A 23991-nucleotide genomic window follows, 5' to 3' on the forward strand; every position below is an offset into this window, starting at 1 on the left:
TACTTTCATATAGACCACTTGCTCACAGGGGCATATCCAGTCTTTTAAATTATCTGGGTGACACTGTATGATATTTTTCCTTCTAGGCTTGAGAAATGGTGAATGAATTCAAGAGAATTGTTCTGCTGACAGGATTAGAGCCTCTTACTGTGTATCATTTTAACATGATTAAGTCCTTACTGGCCCATGATTTACAACTGACTAGAAATATGCAAGAAGAATATGACAAAATTCAGATTGCTGACTTGATGGAAAGGAAGTTCCACAGTGACTCTGGTGTGAAAAAACTTATAGAATTGTTCAAAGATATACCACAACTTCAAGAAGCTGTTGAAAACCTTCGAAAAGAGAAGTCAAAAGGTAATACCACCGGTTCATGTTCTCTGAAACCTTTAATAGAACTCTGACTTGGTCACACGTGATAGCTTTTCTCAGCTTGTGACCCAGTAGCCATTACAGTGCCTGCTACATATGTCAACAAGGTGACAATTTAGGGCTTTGCTTTTGATATATATTTTGGAGGGTATATTTGCGGTGTATATGAAAAACAAAAGTTAGAAAGTGTCGAGTTGATAAGAAACTGAGGTATACTAGAAAGGTCAAAAAAATGACAAATCAAAAATATAAAAATTGCCATTTTTTAGAATTATTTTATTTCATTTATTATCATCATTATTGTTTGTTTAATTTGACCAGAGAGAGAGAGGGAGAAAGGGAAAGTAGGAAAGCAAGTCTCCAGGTCTGGGACTTGAACTACATTTGGCCACGAAGGAGTCCAGCACCTTAACCACCACACCACTTGCCAGCCCCAGCCATTTACATTTTAAATACATCCATTAACCAATTTTTTAACTGCTCTATTAAAATAGTTTACACCATCATTATTATCCTTTTTAGTAACAAAAAATAAGGCAATACTTTAATGAATATCTCTCTCTCTGAAATATGAAAATCTTCATCTCTTTGAAAAACACTGAGTTAATAAAACTATTTTCAAAGTCCAAAGTCGCCATATTCTCACTTCACAAATCAATAACCCATTTTCTTTCACTGGCTTTTGTCATTTGAGCAGATTATGAAGAGAACATGACCAGGCAGTCAGCACCATGAAAGCTACAGATCTTTAAAAAGAAATTTTAAAAGGTTTAAGAACAGGCTTGACTTGGGTACATGGAGTTCAGAAGACAGAAAGGATGTGTTTGGCGCACAGGGAATGATAAGCATTGAGGACTATGAGGAAGCACCTGTTCCTGTGTTGTGACTCTTGGTCACCTTGCAGCCTAGCCAAGCTGATGCAGTAGAAGCAGAAACAGCATACCTCAACATCAAGCAGGAGCTGAGAAAAAATAGCATCGAAACTGCTTAAACTCTCCTAGACCAGTGCTGTAGGCTAATATGTCCTCATTTTCTCTGTAACAGTTTTGAAAAGAATGAAATCCATCTCAGCAAAAGGAAAAACTCCACTGAAAAAAAATAAGCAGAAAGGGGAAGACTCTCTTACACCTGCACCCACCACAAGCAAGACTCTCCAATCTCAAGGAGCAGAGCAAACTCCTGTGTCTCAGGTGAGTTCGGGGAGCAGGAGTAGGTTTAGGGCTCACAGAAGAAATTCTACCTTGGCTCTTCCACTAAATCTCCCCAACAGGTGAATATTTCATTTCCTATCAAGTTTCAGATTTACCAAGTTGCACAACAAGTGATCATTTTCTTTGTGCAAGGTAATAAGTTAAGCACTTTAAAAAACATAATGCAAATCTAAATACAGTATTTCCTCTCTACCAGCAGAATGTGCTGACTGAATATTGAGATAGTATTTTGCCTATGTTTATGAAAATCTAGTTTTTCCCATTTCAAGTCTGTCCCATTGATCTACTCCATTTGATACTAAAAGTCACTAATAGGAAAATTAAACTTTTTTCAGAAAAGAAAAAACACAACCGAAGAAAAGACAGGAACCAAAAAGACTAAGGTGTCTGAGGATCAGACTCAGTCTCCCAGTCCTGTGGCAGCCAGCAAGTTCATGACCATGGGCCAGTACCCACCTTCCCAAACCCCAACATCTGTTCCATCCACAACTTCCTCAACTAAGGTACAATCTTTCTGTTCCCTTTTCCTTCATTTTATTCAACCAAAATACAATCATTAGACCTCAGAAAATCTAATCTCATCCCTTTTGATGAAAAATAATTCCAATATTGGGGCCAGCAGGTGATGTGGTGGTCAAGGCACTGGACTCTGACTGTGGTTCCAGCCCCAGATCTGATTACTTGCTTTCTCACTTTCCCTCTGTCTCTGTGTCATTGATGAGCACATGTGCCCTCCAGCAAACTTTTTAAAAATAGTAAAATAAGGGAATATTTAAAATAATAATTCCAATATTAGTCACTCAAATATTAAATATATCGATACTTACACTGCTTATAAATCTTTGGCTTCCACAGGATTACTGGAACTTGACATTATCTCTGATTCAGGACGTTTTCTGCCCTGTGTGGTTCTAGGGGAGGGAGTGAGAGGTGCAAGGTCTAGAGCAGTGCAAGTGGACACAGGCGCGGGGTCTTCTCTCACCTTTTCCCTTTGGTCACAAATATATCAAAGTCATTTTAACTTATACTGTGTCCTCCTTTTCTCCTGGAATTTTTTGAACTTTATTATCACCATCTAGAAGGTTAATCTGGATCCTAGTATTGCTATCTTTTCCTTAAGAAATCATCCTTGAAACCTTATAGAGACTAAGTAAGAACACTGGGCATTCAGTTTGATATGATCTCATTTGTTCCCTACCAACGATGACAACATCAATTAATAAAACTTTTCCTTCTCATGTTACTCCATATTGTAAGATTACAGATAACCTGTTGGTCCTGGGAACTCCTGTAATCCAGAATCTTCTAAGAACACCTGTAAGTACTGAAATATGAATCAGCACAGCTATTGAAGAATAATTAAGGGTTATTAATCTAACTAAGGAGGCAAATTCTATTGTGAGAATGAAAAGATACAGATGATGTGATGGAATAGGATGGGGAGGTAAGGAATTTGGGGAAATTTACCAGAAAGGAGACCATATGCTAAGACCTAGAAAAAAAAAAAGAGTGAACTGCAGTTTACTGTTGCATCTTCATTCTTATTTGGTTGCATTATTTTCAATCTGGACTTCATTTGTGTTTTACTATATCTTTTGTGTTAATTTAATAACACTTGAATACATCAATGTTTCTTAATCCAGAAAGGTAGGCTTTTGTCTTTTTACCATCATGTGTTACACACTTAAGGGGAAAGATTGTAAGGCACAGGGGAAAAATCACAATACTGTCCACATACTTTCTCTTTCATCTTACTATACACAAGTAAAACATGTTTATTTTAAAATGTGAGAACATGCTTATAAACAACCAAATTAATTATTTGTAACCTGAAGCACTACCAACCATAGATTATCATGTTTTCTCTGAATTCTTCCAGGTATTTGTCTTCATAACTATAAAATAAATGTTCCCAACAGGGTATCCTACAATAATAACTATTTTATTACTTGTTTATCCACTTAAAATATCAAAATCATATTTCTAATTCCATAAATAAAAATTTAAATCATTATTTAACAGGTATGTAATGCTGAACTGCATATATATAATAATTTATTTAAAAAATAATTTCCTGGGACCAGCAGTTAGCGTAATGGCTATGTCGCTGAACTCCCATGTAGCTGACTATGGTTCAAGTTCCAGACCCAGCTTAAACTCACGCCAGGTGCATGTGTGTGCATGCCAAAGATCCCTAGAGGAAAATGGAGGAGAAGGGATTGCGGTGCGGCCATCCCCCTGGGGAGGTGATTTCTCGCTTTCTGTCTCTCTGTCTCTCTCTGTCTTTCTGGCGAGCACATGCACCCTATAGGAAAAAAAAAAACTCTAAAAATAAATACATAAATAAATAAGTAAATAATTTCCTGGTTGACATTCCAATATCCCAACCTCAATGCCTTGCCCATGAGCATACTAGCACTGTGTCCACTGAGGCTTCTGTAATTGCATATTTCTTTTATGTGTATCCTGTAACTTTCTTGAATTTTGTTATTGCTAATGGTTTTTCTTATATGTGAATTGGTACTACTGACTGTATTGCTTTTGGAAAGCAATTACCTATGTTATGGTTTTGGCTACATAGAGAAAAAGTCAGCTCCTAGTACAGTCCAATTGCCCACAGATGATGGCGTGTGATATGTGCCAGGTCAGACCATTTGAAGCACATCTGGTGTATGGACACAGCAACCGTATCTCAACCTACCTGTACCTGTGATGCTCACAGCCCACACTTGCCTTGGAATACTTTCTCTTTTAGCTTAGGCACCTGTCTCCCCAGTGACTCAGCTGCAGCTCAGTAAGCTTGGACCACCATGGAAAAAAAGAGATCGAAAGTACACCAACTTGTCTCTAGGCTTCCAAAGACCTGTTTTTGAGAAGAAAAAAAAAAATGTCTATGTTCTAGCAAATGGTTCTAGCCAGAGTACCTCTACCTGAGCCTTTTGAAGCTATGAAATTGTGAGCCAATCTGTTATTCTTAACACTTACATGAGACCAGTATTTCTTGGGAAGAAGCATTATGAAGTAGACCCATGAATTGGCCCTTAATAATTTAATAATAACTTAAAAACTTTGATGTTTATGGTTTGTGGTAGTTAATAGTCTTCATTTTCAATGCTCTTCAAATTATCTTTCCACTCTTTCATTTTCTTTAATCATTTAAGCAGGTAAGGGATATATTTAAGTTTATTTTATAGCAATCTCTCATTTAAGTACTTCATAAAGACACTGATTATCCATCACTATTATTCATACAGAAGATCATGCTTTGCTTCAGAAGGATTATTCAGTTTCAGTAAGAGTGTCCTAATTTTTAGCTATTATTTCCTCCAGCTAAATTACACTGCTTCATTAGTCTTTCCTTTCTGTACAGCAATCCCTCTCTAGCCCAACCCCAGCTCCAAGCATCCATGAAGGTTCTTGTCTCAATATTGTAATTGAGTTTTCTCTCACGGTAAAGTTGCTATTATTCTGCTTAAAATTATAATTTTATTTCCTTTGTCTGTCCAACACAGAAACAGACATCTCAAGTCCAGCGTCAAGGGGCTGCCAGAAATTATGTTCTCAAAAAGGGCCCATTGATAGTCTTAGTTCTAAAAGCAACAAATCCATTTGAATATGAGTCCCCAGAAGCGGGGATAAAAGCAATGTTTCATGCTACAGTGGCTACTGAGTGTCAGTTTTTCTACGTGAAGGTTTTCAACACCAATTGGAAAGAGAAATTCTCAAAGAAGAAGGTCATTACCATATTCAATTACTTGGAATGCAAAGGAGTCCTGGAAATAAATGAAGCATCGTATGTGTCTGACGTTGGTCCAGATCAAATGATTAAGGTCCCAAACAGTATTATAAAAAAGGCAAATGAAACTCTCAAGATTGATCATCTTTACAAACAAGTATCTGGAACAATCGTGTACGGGATGTTTGAGTTACAAAAGGTAATCCCTTGGAATTATTATTTTATTTTCTCCACCAACACCTAGAATTAAATATCTTAGCTTGCTGGAGCTAGCAAATGCCATGAAGGTTAAGGCGTTGGATGCCACATTGACAGCACTGTGGTTAGAGTCCTGAACTTAACAGCTGAAAATTACTCTAGGTGCCTATGTATGCATGCATACACTCTCCCGAGAGGAGAATGGAGAAGAGATTTTGTGTATGCACACACAAGCACCCAGAGTGATACCCAGAGAGACTCTTTCTCTCTCTCCTCTCTCTCTTTATCTATCTATGCCTGCCTCTTTCTGGTGAGTGTGCACACACTATGGGAAAAACAAAAAACAAACAAACAAAAACACTGTAAAGATATATGTGATTAAATGTAATACTTTAAAAAAATAAAAATTTTAAAAAACTTGCTGAGCTTTGCTTACTGGCTGAATATTGGAACCCAGAACTCCATCTTGACTAGAGGCAAGTGGTGAAGTCTCTCAACATAATAGGAAGGAGAACTAGATGACTTATTAATATTCTATTTATATTTTATTTCCCAAGATACCTCCATGAAAGTTCTTTGAAAAAGAATCACTAAGGAATCTTATTTCAAAGTTATGATGATTTGTTTTCAGCCACAATGAGCAAGGGCACTGTGAGGTGTAGATAAATATGCTTATGCCAATCATCTTACTTCTTTGAGTTTCAGTGCAACTGTAGAAGAGCATCATTTCCAAGAATGGATTGTTCTAAAAAGGTTGAATTCTGTTCGTTACATGTATGCAGAGTAATAAATAGGTTGGCTGGTATTCTGAATGCAAATATATTTAATAGACAAATGATCTAACCATTAATTGTTGTTTCTTTTGCTTTGTTCATGAAATCAATGAAGAATTTATTGAACAACTAAAAATTATTATATGGCATGATATTTGGAGGACAAAGTAATCTAACCTCCTAGTTTACTCATATAAAAAATGATGCTTTGAAATGTTTTTTGAAATTCTGTGGTTTCTTTGATGCTGATTACTAACTCTTCCTATTATCAGGCTATCATTTCCTATTATCTGTTCATTTCTTCCCTGAGTTCTTCTACTTCTGCTGTATACGTTTACTCCTTTTTAAATTTATTTTTATTTACATTTAATCACCATATATCTTTACAGTGTGTGACATGGTTTTACACAACATGAATACTGTGTATATTGTTTAAGTCAAAGACATTACCATATACATTATATCAACAGACAACTTTTTATTTTTGTGACTATTAAATATTTTACTTGTTTCTTTCCCTGATCCCCTCCCTTCTACCTCCAAATCATAGAGATTAAATTATAAAAAGCCCAAGGAAGACTAAACATGGCCAAAAGTACACTTAGGGGAATGCAATTTAGAAATGAAAGAAAAGATGAAACAGAACAAAATATATAAAAATTATTTTAGAGAAAATAACCAATAATAGCAGATAAGCAACATACTTAATTGAAGTCTCATGAAGAGGAAAGCAAAACAATGGATCATACAAATATATAAATAAGATTTTAAAACATTCTTAAATAAGACCACAAAAACTAGACAACAGCTAAAATAGACAAGTGGGATTGCATCAAGCCAGAAGCTTCTCATAACAAAGGAAACAATAAATAGAAAACCTACAGAATAGGAGAAAATATTTGCAAACTGTACATCACATAAGGAATTGATAGCCAGAATATATAGAAAATTTAAACAGCTCACACACATACAAACAAATAATTGAATTTAAAAATGGGGAGGGTGATTTCATGCTTTCTGTCTCTCCATATCTCTCTGTCTCTCCAGAGAGCACATGCACCCTATAGCAAAAACTCCTCTCTCTTTTAAAAACATGGGCAATTGATCTGAACAGAGAATCTCAAAAAACATATGAATGGCTAAAAATCATATGAAAATTTTAATATATCTTATTATAGGGAAATATAAATCAAAACCACAAAGATGGTCACCTAACCCCAATCAGAATCCCTGTGATAGAAAGGAAATGCTGGTGAACTTGTGGAGAAGAGGGAACCCTCATGCACTGATGATGGTAATGTAAATTAGTGCAGCCCCTGTGGGAAACAATATGAAGGTTCCTTAAAATATATAAAAATAGGGACCAGCAGTTAGCGTAATGGCTATGTCACTGAATTCCCATGTAGTCGACCTTGTCAAGTCCCAGACCTGGTTGCTTAAACTCACGCCAGGCGCATGTGCATGCATGCCCAAGATCCTGAGAGAAGAATGGAGGAGAAGGGATTGTGGCATGGCCATCCCCCTTGGGGGGTGATTTCTCACTTTCTGTCTCTCTGTCTCTCTCTGTCTGGCTGGCAAGCACACGTGCCCTATAGCAAAAACCTCTCCAAAAAAAAATATATATATAAATAGAACTATTATATGACACAGTAATTCTCCTTTTGAGTATTTACCCAAAGGACAGGAAACCACTCTAGTCAGAGAGAAATTTGCACATTCATATTTATTGTAGCATTATTCACAATAGCTAAGACATGGAATCAACTTAACTGCCTAAAACAACTTATGACTAGATTAAGAAAATGTGGCACATATACAGAATGTATAATCAATCATCAGAGAGAGAGAGAGAGAGAGAGAGAGAGATCCTGTCATTCAACACAAAGTGGGTAAATCTAATGAGTCAGCTGGCAGCATGGTGGTTAATGTGGCTGAATCCCACATGGTTGAGTGTATAGTCTGAGTCCTAGATCTAGCGACTTGAAAAATATGCCAGGTACAGGTGCATGTGTGACCAAAAATCCTTAAAGGAGGAAGAAATGGAGGACTATGTATACAGCATGACCATCCCCCATGGGGGGTACTTTCTCACTCCCCCTCTAGTCTGACAAGTACATGCACACTCTGAAAAATTATTAAAATAAAAATTATAGAAACAGAAAATGGTTATAAATACTAGATATAGTGTGGGAAGAGGGTGGGTGAAGAAGGAGAGTCTGAGGAAGGACATTAAGGAGAAAAATAGGCAAGGCATTCATGGGACAAAGAAACGGGTTATTATCTGCTGAAGATAACGTGTATAGTATTGTCAAGTGGACTGGTGAGAAATGTATACATGTTGGAATATTTACTTTGCGAGGGAAGTGACATATGTGAATGAATGTATAAAAGAAATTGAAATAAAAAAATTAACATAAATGCACTGTATGGCAGAAACTATAGAACTTGAGAACATAGAAATAATGAGGGCAACTGCATATACCAGAGACTAAACAAGCGTTGGGAGATTGGAAAAAGGGTCTCAGAAAAAATAATTAACTGCCACAAGAATGCATGTAAGTAAGCAAATAGGTCATAGAACTGTATACAACAGTAAAAAGGACACATTTCCAAACATATATGTTTTTAAAAAGCTAGTAGAATGAATATCTAAGGTGAAGAATGTAATGTAATATTATTGAAAATGATTAATACAGTCAGCACCATTCTTGATTTGATTATCACACACTACATACATGCTCTGAAACACCATATCACACCCCACAAAAATGTACAGCAATTACAGGTATGTCAGAAGTGATAAAATCAGTTGTAAAACGTAATTCCCCAAAGCAAGATTTACATCTGTCATTTTCTTTCCCTTTCTTTGTCTCTTTCTGTCTCTTTTCAGTGAGTGCAACCACTCCATAGCAAAAACTTAGAAGAAAAAAATAAGATGCAGAATTTCTACTGATTTATCAATGCCTATATTCATAGTACAAGTTAATATAATGCATTAAATAAAAAATAAATAACAAAGTATTTTTAATCTAACTAACAGCTTATATAAGGACTGCTTCATGACCTTAAATCTTTTAGGACAGCCCCTTAACTTTACTTCCATTACATGGCTACATTCTACTTAAGAGACCGTTCTTTAAATACCATCAGAATAGAAGAATGATAGCTGAACTAAGGAACTCAGGAAAATTGAGGTAAAATACTGGAAAAGAGTGAATAAAGAAGGTTAAAAAAGAATTAGTAAGTTATTAGAACTTTACTTGTTACATAAGTTTTCTATAACCTATTACATAAGTAATAGTGATGTATCATTCAAATCTCCATTATTTTCTCTGTAATATGAGCCAAAGCCATCTACTAAAAATTTCTAATTTCCCTGACTCAAGGTGACTTAGGAGGAGTTTGCCAACTGAAATAATCAAACTCTGCTAAAATTTATTATTTTTTTAGAGAGATTTTTGCTATGGGGTGTGTACACTTGCCAGAGAGACAGAGAGACAAGAAAGCAAGAAGTCAACCCCCCAGGGTGGATAGCCATGCCACAATCTCTTCTCCTCCATTCTCCGCTCAGGATTTTGGGCACGCACACACATGTGCCCAGGGTGAGTTTTAAGCCACCAGGCCCTGGGCATGAACCATGGTCAAATATGTGGGAGTCCAGCAACATAACCATTATGCTATCTTTTGGTCCTTCAAACCCTATAAAATTTTTAGAAGGTTTATTGACAGGGACCAGCAAATGGTGTAAAGGTTATGTCACTGGACTCCCCCATGTAGCTGACTATGGTTTGAGTCCCAGACACAGTGGCTTAAAACACATTGGGTATGTGTGCATGTGTGCCCAAAATCCTGAGAGGAGAATGGAAGAGAAGGGATTGTGGTGTGACCATGCCCCCTGAGGGTTACTTCTCACTTTCTGTCTCTCTCTATCTTCCTGGTGAGCACACACACACCCTATAGCAAAAATCTCTTTAAAAAGGTGGGGGGGGACCAGCAGATGGCATAATGGTTACGTTGCTGGACTCTCACATAGTCAACACAGTTTGCAGTTTGAGTCCCAGACACAGTGGTTTAAAACTCACACCAGATAAATGTGTGTGCATGCCCAAAATCCCAAGAGGAGAGTGGAGGAGAAGGCACTGTAGAATGACCATCCCCCCTAAGGTGTGACTTCTTGCTTTCTGTCTATCTGTTTTTCTCTGTCTCTCTGACGAGCACATGTACCCCATAACAAAACTCTCTCATATGACCACAGTCTAGGTAACACACGCTCAAGCATCCTTGAGAAAATGCTCCAGCACACTTGGGTACAGAAGCTCTTTTACTTAATTCTGAGAACAGGAGATACACAGGAAACCAAAAATGAACTTACTGAGTTTGTACATTGTTCTGACTGAAAAGTTAGGGCATCTAGAAGCTGGTGCTTCCAAATGATAGGTGGGTTTAGAAATTCTTAGGTTAGTAATTGGTTAAATTCTCAAGTCTTTGTCTCAAGCAAGCTGGCAGTCAGAGGAAAGAAAGTCTGGCTGAATGCTTTCTCAGAGATAAGGAGGTTTTTTCAAGTCATCGTCTGAAATTGTGTCAAGGACAGAATGTGAGGAGTAAATCACAACTGCTGACCAGAGAGTCCTGTGTAGTAGAATTAGCTGTTTATTGGTGTGATTCTCCCAAGGTTCTAGGAAAAATTAGAACGAAGAATACTGGTCGGTTTTTATTGTCAAGTCAAAGCTGCCCTTGAAGAGTAAGCAGTAGAAAACTTGAAAAAATAAAATCATGTTCTAGAATGTTAGATAGAAAACATTAACAACAGAAAAGGCAAAAATTTTAAAATTAATAAAAAAGGCAATATGATAAAAGCAAGGAAGGCTTAGGGGGCCAGAAGGTGGTGTGGTGTTTAAGGCACTGGACTGCCACATAGCTGACCATAGTTTGAGTCCTGGATGTAGTGCCTTTAAAATCACAACAGGTGTGTGTACATGCATGCCCAAAATCCCCAGAGGGGAAGGAGAAGAAAGGATTGTGGCATGGCCATCAACCCAGGGGGTGATTTCTCACTTTCCTTCTCTCTCTCTCTCACCCTGTCTCTCCCTGTTGAGTGTGCATGTCCTATGGCAAAAAAACTTTAAAAAAGCAGATCTTCTGAGAAGATCTTGCCAAAACCACATGTTTACCTGTGCCTATAATTGATTTATTTTATCATGTACTTACTTCCTCAAAGAGGTCCTTCTCAAAAATATGGAAGTTATTATGTTTGCAGAAACTGGGCGTTAATCGTGTTTTGCAGAAAACAGTGAATAAGAAGAACACAATCTATGAAATACAGGACAACACAGGAAATATGGAAGTAGTGGGGAATGGAAAATGGCACAATATTAATTGTGAGACAGGTGATAAACTACGACTTTTCTACTTTCAACTGAGAACAATGAATAAGAAGCCAATACTAACATGTGGAACTCACAGTTTAATTGAGGTAAGAACTGGATAGAGGATCATTTGTTCGTTGAAGAAGCCAATAATTTTTCTTAGGCTTTGGGAACACCAGAGTCTGGGTGTTACAATGGAGGAAAAAAAAAAAAAAAAAAACTTAAAGAGCATTCAAGGATGATTCAAACATAATATCCAGAAAGTTGCATAAATTGTGTTATTAGTCACTAACATTGAGAATGCAAGAGAAGAACATGGTCTAGGGAATAAAAATATGTTCTGGTTTGAGCAGGTTGAATTTCATCTGCTTATAAGATATCTAATAAATAAATGTCCTTCAATCTGGAGTTATACAGATCTTGATATACAGATCTGGAACAAAAAGTAATTTTGTATAAGAGATGTATGTGTGTGTGTGTGTGTGTGTGTGTATGACTTTTTGCCGTAGGGCTTGCTCTCTGAGGACAGAGAAACAGAAAATAAGAAAATGAGAAATCATCCTCCAGGGAGGATGGCCATGCAACAGTCTCTTCTCCTTCAGTCTCTTCTTGGGTTTTGGGCACATACACAGATGCACCTGGCATGATTTTCAAGCTACCCAGTCCAGGACTTAAACTGCAGTCTATCACATGGGAGTCTAGCCCCTTAACCACCATGCCAATTATTGGTCCTGAGATATATATATATATGTTCTTGTTATAGGATGCATGCACTCGCAAGAAAGACACAGAAAGAGAGAGAGACAGAGAGATAGAAAGAGAGAAATCACCCCCCAAGGGGGATGGCCACACCGTAATCACTTCTCCTTCATTCTCCTCTCGGGATCTTAGGCACACATGCACATGCGCCCAGCGTGAGCTTAAGCCATGGGTCCGGGACTCGAACCATGGTCGACTACATGGGAGTCCAGTGACATAGCCATTACACTAACTGCTGGTCCAAGATGTATATATATTTTTAAGTTTAAAGGTATATACATGGGTTTGGGTAATATTGTGTAGAATAAATAATTACATAATAACTTTACATGTGTACTAGTAGAAAACACTGAGCACTCACTGTGTGCTGGGAGCTGAGACAATGATGGAGCTATAGTAACTATCCCCAGGTTTTGAATATAGAGACCAATGCTCTGAAATCCTAGTTAGCACCACCTCAAAGAACAAATACTGTGCTTTAAGCAGAAACACCGGTGTATTCAGGCACAGAGACAGCACGTATATGTTAGTTGTTCTACTCAGATTCCCTAATCCAGAGCTATCGCTCCAATAAAAGCAAACCTTATTTTTCCCCTTTTCTATTTGCTGCACCCACAGAACACTTAGTAACTGAGCCCTTTCTTCTTGTGTATGGTTTCCCCTCACCACCTTCGGGAATTCCTTCCCTGCTCCAATATATCCACATTGATTATGAGGAAATAGTTTTTGTAGGCTCCAGATGATGGGGAAGGTATGCAAAGAAAAGCAATGCATTAAAGAGATGGGGAAGATGGAACCAGCAGTTGGCGTAATGGCTATGTTGCTAGACTCCTATGTAGTCGATCACGGTTCGAGTTCTAGACCCAGTGGCTTAAACACACACCAGGCATGTGTACATGCATGCCCAAGATCCTGAGAGGAGAATGGAGGAGAAGGAATTGTGGCGTGACCATCCCCCTTGGCACGTGGGGGGAGGGGGGGAATTTCTCACTTTCTGCCTCTTTGTCTCTCTCTGTCTTTCTGACGAGTGCACATGCCCTATAGCAGAAATCTCTCCAAAATTTAAAAAAGAAAAAAACAATGAGAGATGGGGAGAGAAAATGAACAGCCTTTGAGAAGGGAGAAAGGGACCTTGGGAAGGATGAAGAGCAGTGGGTGACAGGAGAAACATCAGCAGATCTTCACCTCAATGGCTAGGATCTCATTGAGTCTTTCTCATCTTTCCTTTAAGGTCGTCAAGAAAAGCAAGAAGCAACCAACAGAATCTGGTTCCAATGCAGAATTTCAAGTAAACAATTACCCTCCAAATCTATTTGGTGGCATTAAAACTGAGATTAAAACGGAAATGTTCTTTTAAACCACAGATTCCGTAGAAATATCCAAGTTTATTAAGAGTTTTCATACCGAGTTATGGATTAGATGTTCTCTTTGATATAATTTTTTATTATGTGCTCCCATGTTTTCTGAAAACACTGCATTTTGAACCTATGAAATGTTTAATAGTAAACAAATAAAATTTCTTTTTAAAAAATATATCATTTCCCAAAAGTGCTGTACATGTTCTCTCAGTAGTGAGCTGCTTGAAGCCAGTTGACCTGTGCACTGAGACACACAGGGTGAAATACAAATGTCTTATCAGCATTTGGGTCTACAGGGGCCAACCATGGTGCCACTATAAACACGATTCTCTGTGCAGCTGATACACTTGGGAAGGTTTTGAGTTTGTGTCCAGAGACCTCCCTAAGTTCTCAGGACACAAGTATGCCCATGATCCAGGCCTGGCTGTGTCTGGGGCTTGCTTATACTGTGAAGACTCTGTTGGGGGTTGCCATCTTTCTCTTTCTCTTGCTCTTTTTTGCTCATGGAATAAATAAATAAATAAATAAAAACTTAACAACAACATTGGGGGTCTACATTGTAATTTCCAAACAATAAGGCTTATACAAAACTATTCCCAAATGTATACAGTTAGTCCCAAAGCCCATATCACAATCAACAAGACCTATTCCCTGAAGGAGTCTATTGGCCCAGAGAAAAGGATTTCACTTTGCAATTAAATTTAGTATCACCTAAACAAATGAAATATCTAAAGTCAATGCTATAAACAGAACTATGGTCTTTTTCTGGCAATTGCAAATTAGCTCACCTGCCACATGCAATGAATAACTATAAATTAACATGAGGTGACCATTTTCAGGCTTTGAACTACAGGGGATACAAGAATAAGATCCCAGACAGAAGCCAAATTCACGAAGCAAGCTCTGCAATTGTCTCAGATCCCTGGAAGGATTTCCGGATAGCAGGCTAGCCAGCATAATGTTCACACTGAGCATGGAAGGTAAACATCACTTTTCATGTCACCTAAATAGCTGAACTCTGCAGAGAAGGAAACCGTACAGAGAAGGGCCCCATTCATTAGCTGAGTCCTGGGTTGCATGCACAGGGGCAGAGACAACATCCGACCTGTCAGAGAGCAGCTGTATGGGATGAGAACAAAACAAATGTGCAGAGGAGCCAATGGTGCATCCACTGGTGCGAACAGTAGGTGCTGCTACAATAGAATAGACACACATCTTTTAAAACCTGGGCATCAAATTAACAAAAGAAAAGGTTATACTGTAGGAAACAAGAGCATGTAGTAGACTAAACACTACCATAAACTCATCTTAACAAAACCTGAAAGGAAACCTCAGCTGATTGAGAAAAGAGACCATCTTGAGGTTTGCCAAAATAAATTGGAACAGGCACTTTTTAGGATTTCTGTAAATTTCTAATACAGCACAATTTCTTTTTTCTTAGAGGTTTTTTCTATAGGGCATGTGTGCTCATCAGAAAGACAGAGAGAGATAGACAGACAGAAAGCGAGAAATCACCCTCCCAGGGAAGACGGCCATGCAGCAATCCTTTCTCCTCCATTCTCCTCTCCGGACCTTGGGCATGCACGCACACACACTCGGTGTGAGTTTAAGCCACTGGGTCCTAGGACTCGAACTGTGGGTGACTACATGGGAGTCCAGCAACATAGTAATTACACCAACTGCTCATCCCCTTAATGAGGGATTTTGAGCATTTTTTCATATGCCTTTTGGCTATTCATATGTATAGAATCCTTAGAGAGGTTTTTGTTTGTTTGGTTTTGGTTTTTTGGGTTTTTTTTTTCAGTTTAGTCTTCCACATGTAGTAAAATTTTCAGACTCTGTAGCCAGTTGGACTTTCCCGCAGCTAGTCAACTCAACAATTCCACCATAAAGCAGACATGGGCAAAGCATAAATAAACAAGCATAGTGGTGTTCTGATAAAACTATAAAAGCCAGTGGTGTGTTGGGTTTGGCGCAGGAGTTGTAATTTGGCCACCTCTTGCTTAAGACATCAATATGGCAAAGATTTAGCTGAGGATTTCGAAAGACAGTGTAAATTAATATTTCAAATGCTAAATAGTCATGCCAAGTTTATCCAAATATCCGTGCCACATCAGGAATTTTAATATATTCTACTAGTGAAATTTCTGTTTGATAGAAGAAATCACTACCTCTTTAGCCACTCCTTGAATGTTAGGATTGATTCACTTCCGGGCCGCAGCACATGGCTTTCCTGGCTGGGCCGAGGGCTCAGGCGACCACTGGGCGGCCGCCTTCTTCCTCATACCCGAGCTGGAGGACCAAGTGGAGCCGCTAGCCCGGCCATGAGAGCGTCCTCATGATGCGACCCTGCCTAGGCCGCTGCAGCATCTGCAGGCTGGGAGGAGCCGCAGCCCCCGGCGACTCTGCCAGGGCCTCCGGGTCAGTGTTAACAATTTGCTGTGCAGCCCTTCAGTTTTAACATCTGAGAAGACTTTAGGCCAGCTGTGAGAGTTACCCAGCTATGCCCCTCAGGGGAAACAGTCCAGCCTACAAGACGGTCCTCACTTACTTACAACAGCCGCAGAGCATGTGCGCTTGCCAGAGAGAGAGAGAGAGAGATAAAAAGCAAGAAATCATCTCCCTGGAGGATGGTCATGCTGCAATCCCTTCTCCTTCAGTCTCCTCTCAAGATTTTAGGCACACATGCACACGTGCCTGGCATGAGTTTCATGCTGCTGGGTGTAGGACTTGAACCGCCGTCACCCACATGGGAATCCAGTGCCTTCTTAACCACTACAGCCATCTGCTGACCCCAGCACGCTAATGTATTGTTTGTTAACAGATTTAAAGTAAAATATATGTTTTCTCATGGTTTAGAATGAAAAAAAAGTTAGGATTACTGTGCATTTTTTGGTATTCCTTTGCTTCATCTATTAAAATTGCAAGTGAATTATGGAACATTGTTCTGAATTGTCTACCTGGTTAACAGTAATTTGTGTGTTGTAACATGGAATTCCAACCAATTACATTGCTCCAGCTAAAAGGTTTACCTGAAAAGGAGCAGAAAAATGTCATGAATTGTGTCATGAACTATAGTTATTCCTACCATGTGTCCTCCATTTTCTTTCTTCTTCCTTTTCTTTCTCTCTTTCTCTTTCTTCTTTCTTTTTCTCCCTTCTTTTTTCTTTCTTTCTCTTTTTTCTTCTTTCTTTTTCCTTCCTTCTTTTCCTTTCCTTTTCTCTTTCTCTCTTTTTCTTTCTTTCTTTTTTATATTTTAGGTTTTTGCCATAGAGCAAATGCACTTGCTGGAGAGTAGAGTCAGAGAGAGACAGTGAGAGGGAAACTGAGAAATAATCCCCCCAGGGGAGATGACCACACCACAAACACTTCTCCTCCATTCTCTTCTCAGAATTTTGTATTTGAAATAATTTTCATCCCACCAGGTCTGGAACTCAAACCTTGGTCAGCATGTGGGAGTCCAGTGCCTTAACCACTATGCCACCTACTGCCCCTGTGTCCTTTATTTTTCAATTTTTATTTATTTTTATTTTTAAAAAAATTTTTTTGAAAGGTTTTCGCTATAGGGCACGTGCGCATGCCAAACAGACAGAGACATAGAGACAGAAAGCAAGAAATCACCCCCCAGAGGGGATGGTCACGCCACAATCCCTTCTCCTCCATTCTCCTCTCAGGATCTTGGGCACGCACGCACACGTGTCTGGCGTGAGTTTTAAGCCACTGGGTCCGGGACGCGAACTGCGGTCGACTACATGGGAGTCCAGCGACATAGCCATTACGCTAACTGCTGATTCCCTCAATTTTCAGATTGGGACCCTCTCTGACCTCCCTCTGAACTCCCTAAAGGACATATACCCATTGCCTTAAGACTAGGTTAAGGCCTCCAAATAAAGAAATAAACATAAGGTTATAACCTATAAGGTTATAAAGAGCACCATGTTCACGCACAAGTACTTGTGGTGGTCACTGCAAATTGTCCTTGTTTTTGCTTGATTTACTCCTGCCTTTTTTCAGGAGGTTTTAAATCCAGACTTCAAGCTCCATGAGACTAGTTTACCTTAAAATGGTCTGCTTTCTTCTCCATGGCTGGTGGCCTCAGATCGTTTCTCTGTACTGGCTGTCTTTGGAGCTTCTATTTCGGTTTATGACCTCACTCAGTGTGCAGGTCAGCTAATGGGTTACCACTACATCATCTGCTGACATCTTGGGGTTACAATACTCAAGGAAGCATTCACTATCCATTGTCCCTTACAGAAAATTATGCAGATCAAAAGCAATATCAGGCTCCCATCCTACAAGAAGTCCTGTGCTTTTTCAGAATGTTCAGTACTTCACGCTGCCATGATATGAGCTTGCACCCACTATACATGTACATGATAATGAAGGTGTGAATAATCATAAGTTTAATCACTGAATAAAGCATCCTAATCTTATGTAGTCAAGAAGACAGCAAACTACTTTCTATATATTTGAGAAGGGATTTGCAGATTCATAACAACCGTTTGCCTCTGGCAGCCCCAGGTTTGTCAACAATTAATAACTGGGTTAGGGCCTGCAGGTGGTATGGTGGTTAAGGCTCTGGACTCCCACATGACTGACTGCTATTCGAGTCCTGGATCTGGTAGCTTGCTGTCTTACTTTCTCTCTCTCTCTCTTTCCGACTCTGTCTCTCTCTAGTGAGTGCTCATGCCCTGTAGAAAGCTTAAAAAATAATAATAATAATGATAAATAAAATTATATATATCTTTTTTTCTTAGAGGGTTTTTTACTACAGGGCAGGTGCACTTGCCAGAAAGAAAGAGAGACAGAAAGAAAGAAATCATTCCCTAGGGGAGTTGGCCACACTGCAGTCCTTTCTCCTTCATTCTCTACTCAGGATCCTGGACACTCACACAGATGGCCCCAGCATGAATTTTAAGCCGCCAGATCCAGGACTATAGCTGCAGTAGACTACATGGGAGTCCTGCGATGTAACCGTTAATCCATCTGCTGGTGCCATAAATAAATAATTCTTTAAAAAATAAATAAATGGGTGAATGCTTCAGATAGTATTTACGTTAATAGCGACCGCATAGCAGACATTGCCCATCCGGTAAGTACAGTCAGATACCAGTAATAATATTATAGATGCCTCTAACAAGATGTCTTCCCACCACTGGCACTCTGAACTGAAAGAGAAAGGAATGCCTGGATGATTCACTTAACTCCTCTTACATGTCATTTCCATGTCATTAAAGTGAATACAGCTTTCTAGCAACATACATGTAAGTGTCTACCAGATAAGAAAGTTCTAATGTTGGAAATCTTTCCACTTATTGATGTGTGTAAGGAAAAAAATCGAAGCATAACTTTGCTATACGTTTTTATCCTGTTTAAGATGCTTTCAGGAGGAAAACAGTCCATTTCCTCTGACTAAAAGAATCGAAACCTAAGAACAGTGAAGGGAGGAGTCTCAATTTTTTTCATAACTCTCCTCCCTCTGAAGGGCAGTACAGTGTGAAACAGCCAACACTAGTCAAAGTTATTAAGTGACTTTAACCAGTGCAACTGTTCTGCGTTGTCTTTAGAACTACTTTCTTTTCTTGGCATTTCAGGAGATTATAGCATCCTACAGTTGAGTTTCTGAGAGCTTTATTGATTTATCTTCCTACTCAAACAAAAAAAGCATTGATACCACCATTTCTGAAGGTCTCCAGATTTGGACAACTGTTGAAAAACTTTCCAGGGAGGTGAGTCCAGTGGGCAGTTTTTGTAGAGAGATTCACATACCTCCTTGAAATCCTCAAAAATCAGCACAGATTTTTTTTTGGGTGGGAGGGTGAGGGCAGTAGGGCTGGTATTGACTGTATTCAACTGCACCTGCCAGATTCTAATCCTTCCTTACATAAGAAGATATTGAACATCTTTTATTCCACCACAACTGTGACCCAAACAAAGGGAAATATATCATGACAATTTTTATCTTTTTAAAAAATTATTTGTTTTATTTATTATCATTATCATTAATTTTTTAAGTTTTCTATAAGGCTTATGTGCTCACCAGAGAGAGAAAACAGAGAGAGAGAGGGAAAGTGAGCAAGCAAGCCACCTGGTCTGGGACTCCAATCACAGTAGGCCATGTGGGAGTCCAGTTCCTTAACCACTACACCACCTGGTGGCCTCCTATTATAGGTTTTTAACTTAAGTGTTTGCATATACTGGTATAAGCTGACATTTAAAATGAGACCTTGGTTTTCTTGGCTTGAGATAGTGTAAGAAAGACAGTGGCTGTGCTGGGAGCTTGAATAAAAGACAAGATGGTGACATGAAAAAAGTACCATGAAATAATATATGTAAAAAATGCATCTAGACATAAAATTATGTTATAGAATGTTATTCTAATTTTGAAAAAGATAAGAACAAATACATATGTAGTAAAACATTGCTCAGTTGTACACAGTTATTCAAATGTGTTTGAATAACTTGTATTTCCACAACTATGTTCAGCATTCATGTTACCTCCATTCTACGCAAAGTGTTCAGGTAGAATTTCAGTTATTTTGTGATTACCTTCTGCCGTCTTGAAAGATCATAATTTTGTCTTTTTCTGTTGACAAGATATAAGGAAGTATGAACACCAATTATAAATAGATTTCTATTGCTTACAGTAGAATTATTTAAAGATGTTCTCTTTATCCTGGTACAATATTTCATTTGTATTTTTAAATAGAATGTAAAATTCAAATGTTAATTTCAAAATTTTATATATATTAGAAAATCATTGCTAATTAAGCTTATCAATTACGTTGCTCAAATTATCAAAATCTGGCAGCCCCAGGTTTGTTGACAACTAATAACTGGTAAACTTCTTTTACCTTGTTCATTAGTTTAAAAAGATTTACTAAAATTTTCTACCATAAAATTATTTTTTCTGTGTTTCTCTCAAATTTATATACCAATGTTTTTCAAGAAGTTTAATAAAAAAATTATTTAACACATGTTTAGTTACATATGGAAATACTTTTGTCACCACAAAAAATTTTGAAATACATTTATAGTGGTTTTATAATGCACATTTTCCATTAATTTTTTGAATTCATATGCATATTATATATACTCATACATACAAATATGTAATGTATATTATCTGTACATATGATTATATATACATGCATACACACATATAGATATATATCTATGATAGGTACAAGTGTGTGTGTTTATGAAGAGAAATATACTACATAATGTTATTCTATTATACCAGGAAAGACTATAAAGTGTTAGCAATTAATATATATTTATATCTTTTAGATAATTAAAACTCTTACTGCTTTCTGGCAGTTATATCTTTTATCATATGGTATTTGATATTTCTTACCTTAATGTATTTGTCTTAAAGTCTATTTTAAACTGCACTAATATCGACTGGTTTTCTTTTAGTCATTGTTTACATATAACTCAAATAGTTTTTTCACATCTAAATAATCTTTTGTTAACGGTATATGTTTCTTAAATCGAGTTTGATAAAAGTTGTCCTTTACCTGATTAGGCTTTATGTATATACTGATATTAACATATTTATCATTGTTTCTGCTACTTTCAATGTATAACATTCAATGTCCTCCTTCCTGTCTTTCTTTTCAATTTATACCTTTATCAACCCTTGAAGACGAATACACATTAGCAAACTGTCATTTCCTTTTTCCTCCCTCCCCCATGTTAATATATTTTCTGTTTCTCTTCTCTTTGATCAGATCCCTTCTTCCAAACAGGTTGAAAGACTCTCTCCTGTACTTGTGAGCTAAATATGCTTTGAAATTCAGAATTCGGGACTTCAGAGGGCAATTTAATGCACATATTCTCAATACATTGCTATAAATCCCATTGAAGTCAAAAGCACTAATACTTCAGCAACAATACATAAATATTTACATTTAAGTGGAAGGAATAAAGATTTTATATAGCTTCCTGTTTCTTCACATCTGCTTTTACTTCTCAAATAAATTTTACTGTCACAATTCTGTTTTAAAATTTTTGTGTTGAGCAATAGATGTGGAATTTGTGATTAGTATCATATAAAAATTACTTCATAGGAACCAGCAGTTAGCGTAATGGCTATGTCGCTGGACTCCCACGTAGTCGACCGCGGTTCGTGTCCCGAACCCGGTGGCTTAAAACTCATGCCGGGCGCGTGTGCGTGCGTGCCCAAGATCCCGAGAGGAAAATGGAGGAGAAGGGATTGCGGCGTGACCATCCCCCCTGGGGGGTGATTTCTCGCTTTCTGTCTCTATGTCTCTCTCTGTCTGTCTGGCGAGCACACGCGCCCTACAGTGAAAATCTCTCCAAAAAAAAAAAAAGAATAAAAAAATTACTTCATTGTCCTGCTCTGAGCACTTGCTATTGACAATCAGTTTCAATCAGATTCTTGAACCTCTCAGTGATCTATTTATTTCTGGGAAAATGCAGAGTATTCACTTTGTTTTTAACATTGTTTAGTTATAATGTGTCTTGGTGTGGATTTTCCCTTACGCATCTTTTCAATCTGAGGATTCTCACATTCTCTTAAGAATGAAGAAATATTAGCCCCAGAATTTTGAACATCCTGAGAATACAAAAGGTACAACTTAAACAGAAAATTGCAATGCATACCATGCACTGAATGCCACCTGGGAAGTACGCAGGATGACAGAGTGATCCAGAGGAGTGACATAGCCATATGGAGACGCTGGAAACTTCCAGAAGACAAAGCTTTAGTTGAGTTTTACATTATATGAGAGGTGGTCAGAGAAAGAAATGTGGAAATGGTTTTCTCATCGGTGAGAAAGGAGTTTGAAAAACCATGAAACATGAAAAGGCAGGGTGTGTTGTGTAGTTTTGAAACATAAAGCATAAGGACACCAAATGTAACAGAAGCCAAAAAAAACGCAGATTATCCAAGACTTTCTAAGACATTTTAAGTAGCAAGGGATTTTTTTTAAAAAGGAAGTAGAAAACAAAGGATTACAGTGGGATAGAAACTTGACTTGTGGCTTGTTGAGTAAAAACTGCTTCTATGAAAAGAAATGATTAAAGAAAACAAGCCTGAGAGGAGGAAAAATATCAAGCAGCCATTGAAATAATTCCTGTCAATAAATCCTGAATCTGCGCTAGCGGGCATGTAGTTGTCCAGCAAAGGGATGTGGCATGGGCGGGCACAGAGAACATTGAGGACATGGTCCAACACGACGGGGACTAGATGCTAATGAGAGCTGATTAGGGACAAGCGGGGATGACGGGGTCAGTACCCAGCATGGACTCTCAGTACTGTGGCAGATGGTTATTCCTATGTAAGGTCAGAGGCAAAGCCCACTTCGCAGATGAGCTACGTAAGTTAGTTATAGCAGGTGCAGGAAGAATCAGGACCAAAAGGCAGACAATGGATGACTGGCTACAGCCCCAATAAAAGAAGAGAAAAGAGACCAAGAACTGTGACCCTGTGCAGCCCATTTCTAATCACTGACACATGTGTCTATTTCCGGACATTCTTCCACCACTCTCACCTTGACCCAATTCAACTGTCATTACTGAGAGGGAAGAATTTCATAGAAGTTCCTAATGTATCAATTCTCAACCCATTCTTCATGGTGATGCATCTGGTAAATTAAGCACCTCTTGGTTATATACACATCTATGGACAACACTTTCATATGGCCACTTACTCACAGAGGAATATCTCATCTTTTAAATTGTCTGTATGTGTGTGATACTTACGCCATTTTTCTTTTATAGGCTTGAGAGATGGCGAATGAATACAAAAAAATTGTCCTCCTGAAAGGATTAGAGCACATCAATAATTATTATTTCAGCATCATTAAATCCTTACTAGCCTATGATTTGAAGCTGACTAGAAAAATGCAACATGAGTACAACAGAATTCAGATTGCCGACTTAATGGAGAAAGTGTTCCGATATGATGCTGGTGTGGACAAACTAATCGCACTGATCAAAAATATAACACCACTTAAACATCTTGTTAAAAAACTGCGAGCAGAGAAGTTGAAAGGTAATAGGGAGCACGCCCTCCTTGCCATGCTTCCCAACCCTCTCCACCTTGCATAGCACTCCACCTTGGTTGTAGTTGATACCTCCCTTTCTCAGTTTATTCCCCAGTGGCCAAGTTGGTAGTTCAAATGTCAACAATTCAGCAGCTTAGGCTATTCCCTTTTGTGATACGGGGTGTATTATATTTTGGAGGGT

At 38.2% G+C, this 23991-nt stretch overlaps 2 protein-coding genes across 2 annotated transcripts in view; both read left to right on the plus strand.

The window, feature by feature from the left end:
- LOC102472196 (gamma-interferon-inducible protein 16) overlaps window positions 1–13951 on the plus strand; it is a 91026-nt gene extending 77075 nt beyond the window's left edge. Inside the window, exons 8-14 of the mRNA XM_014591821.2 lie at window positions 93–360; window positions 1420–1565; window positions 1922–2089; window positions 2844–2903; window positions 5099–5521; window positions 11578–11766; window positions 13650–13951. Of these exons, the coding sequence (XP_014447307.1) occupies window positions 93–360; window positions 1420–1565; window positions 1922–2089; window positions 2844–2903; window positions 5099–5521; window positions 11578–11766; window positions 13650–13775 (1380 nt within the window). The 3' untranslated portion in view covers window positions 13776–13951. The remainder of the gene's footprint in view (window positions 1–92; window positions 361–1419; window positions 1566–1921; window positions 2090–2843; window positions 2904–5098; window positions 5522–11577; window positions 11767–13649) is intronic.
- Window positions 13952–19282: 5331 nt separating this feature from the next.
- LOC102472621 (pyrin and HIN domain-containing protein 1-like) overlaps window positions 19283–23991 on the plus strand; it is a gene marked incomplete at its 3' end in the record, with an annotated part of 30536 nt that continues 25827 nt past the window's right edge. Inside the window, exons 1-2 of the mRNA XM_006159099.3 lie at window positions 19283–19505; window positions 23524–23797. Coding sequence (XP_006159161.1) covers window positions 23533–23797 — 265 coding nt within the window. The remainder of the gene's footprint in view (window positions 19506–23523; window positions 23798–23991) is intronic.

The sequence above is a fragment of the Tupaia chinensis genome, unplaced genomic scaffold (assembly GCF_000334495.1).
Source record: "Tupaia chinensis unplaced genomic scaffold, TupChi_1.0 Scaffold000623_1, whole genome shotgun sequence".
Classification (NCBI taxonomy): domain Eukaryota; kingdom Metazoa; phylum Chordata; class Mammalia; order Scandentia; family Tupaiidae; genus Tupaia; species Tupaia belangeri.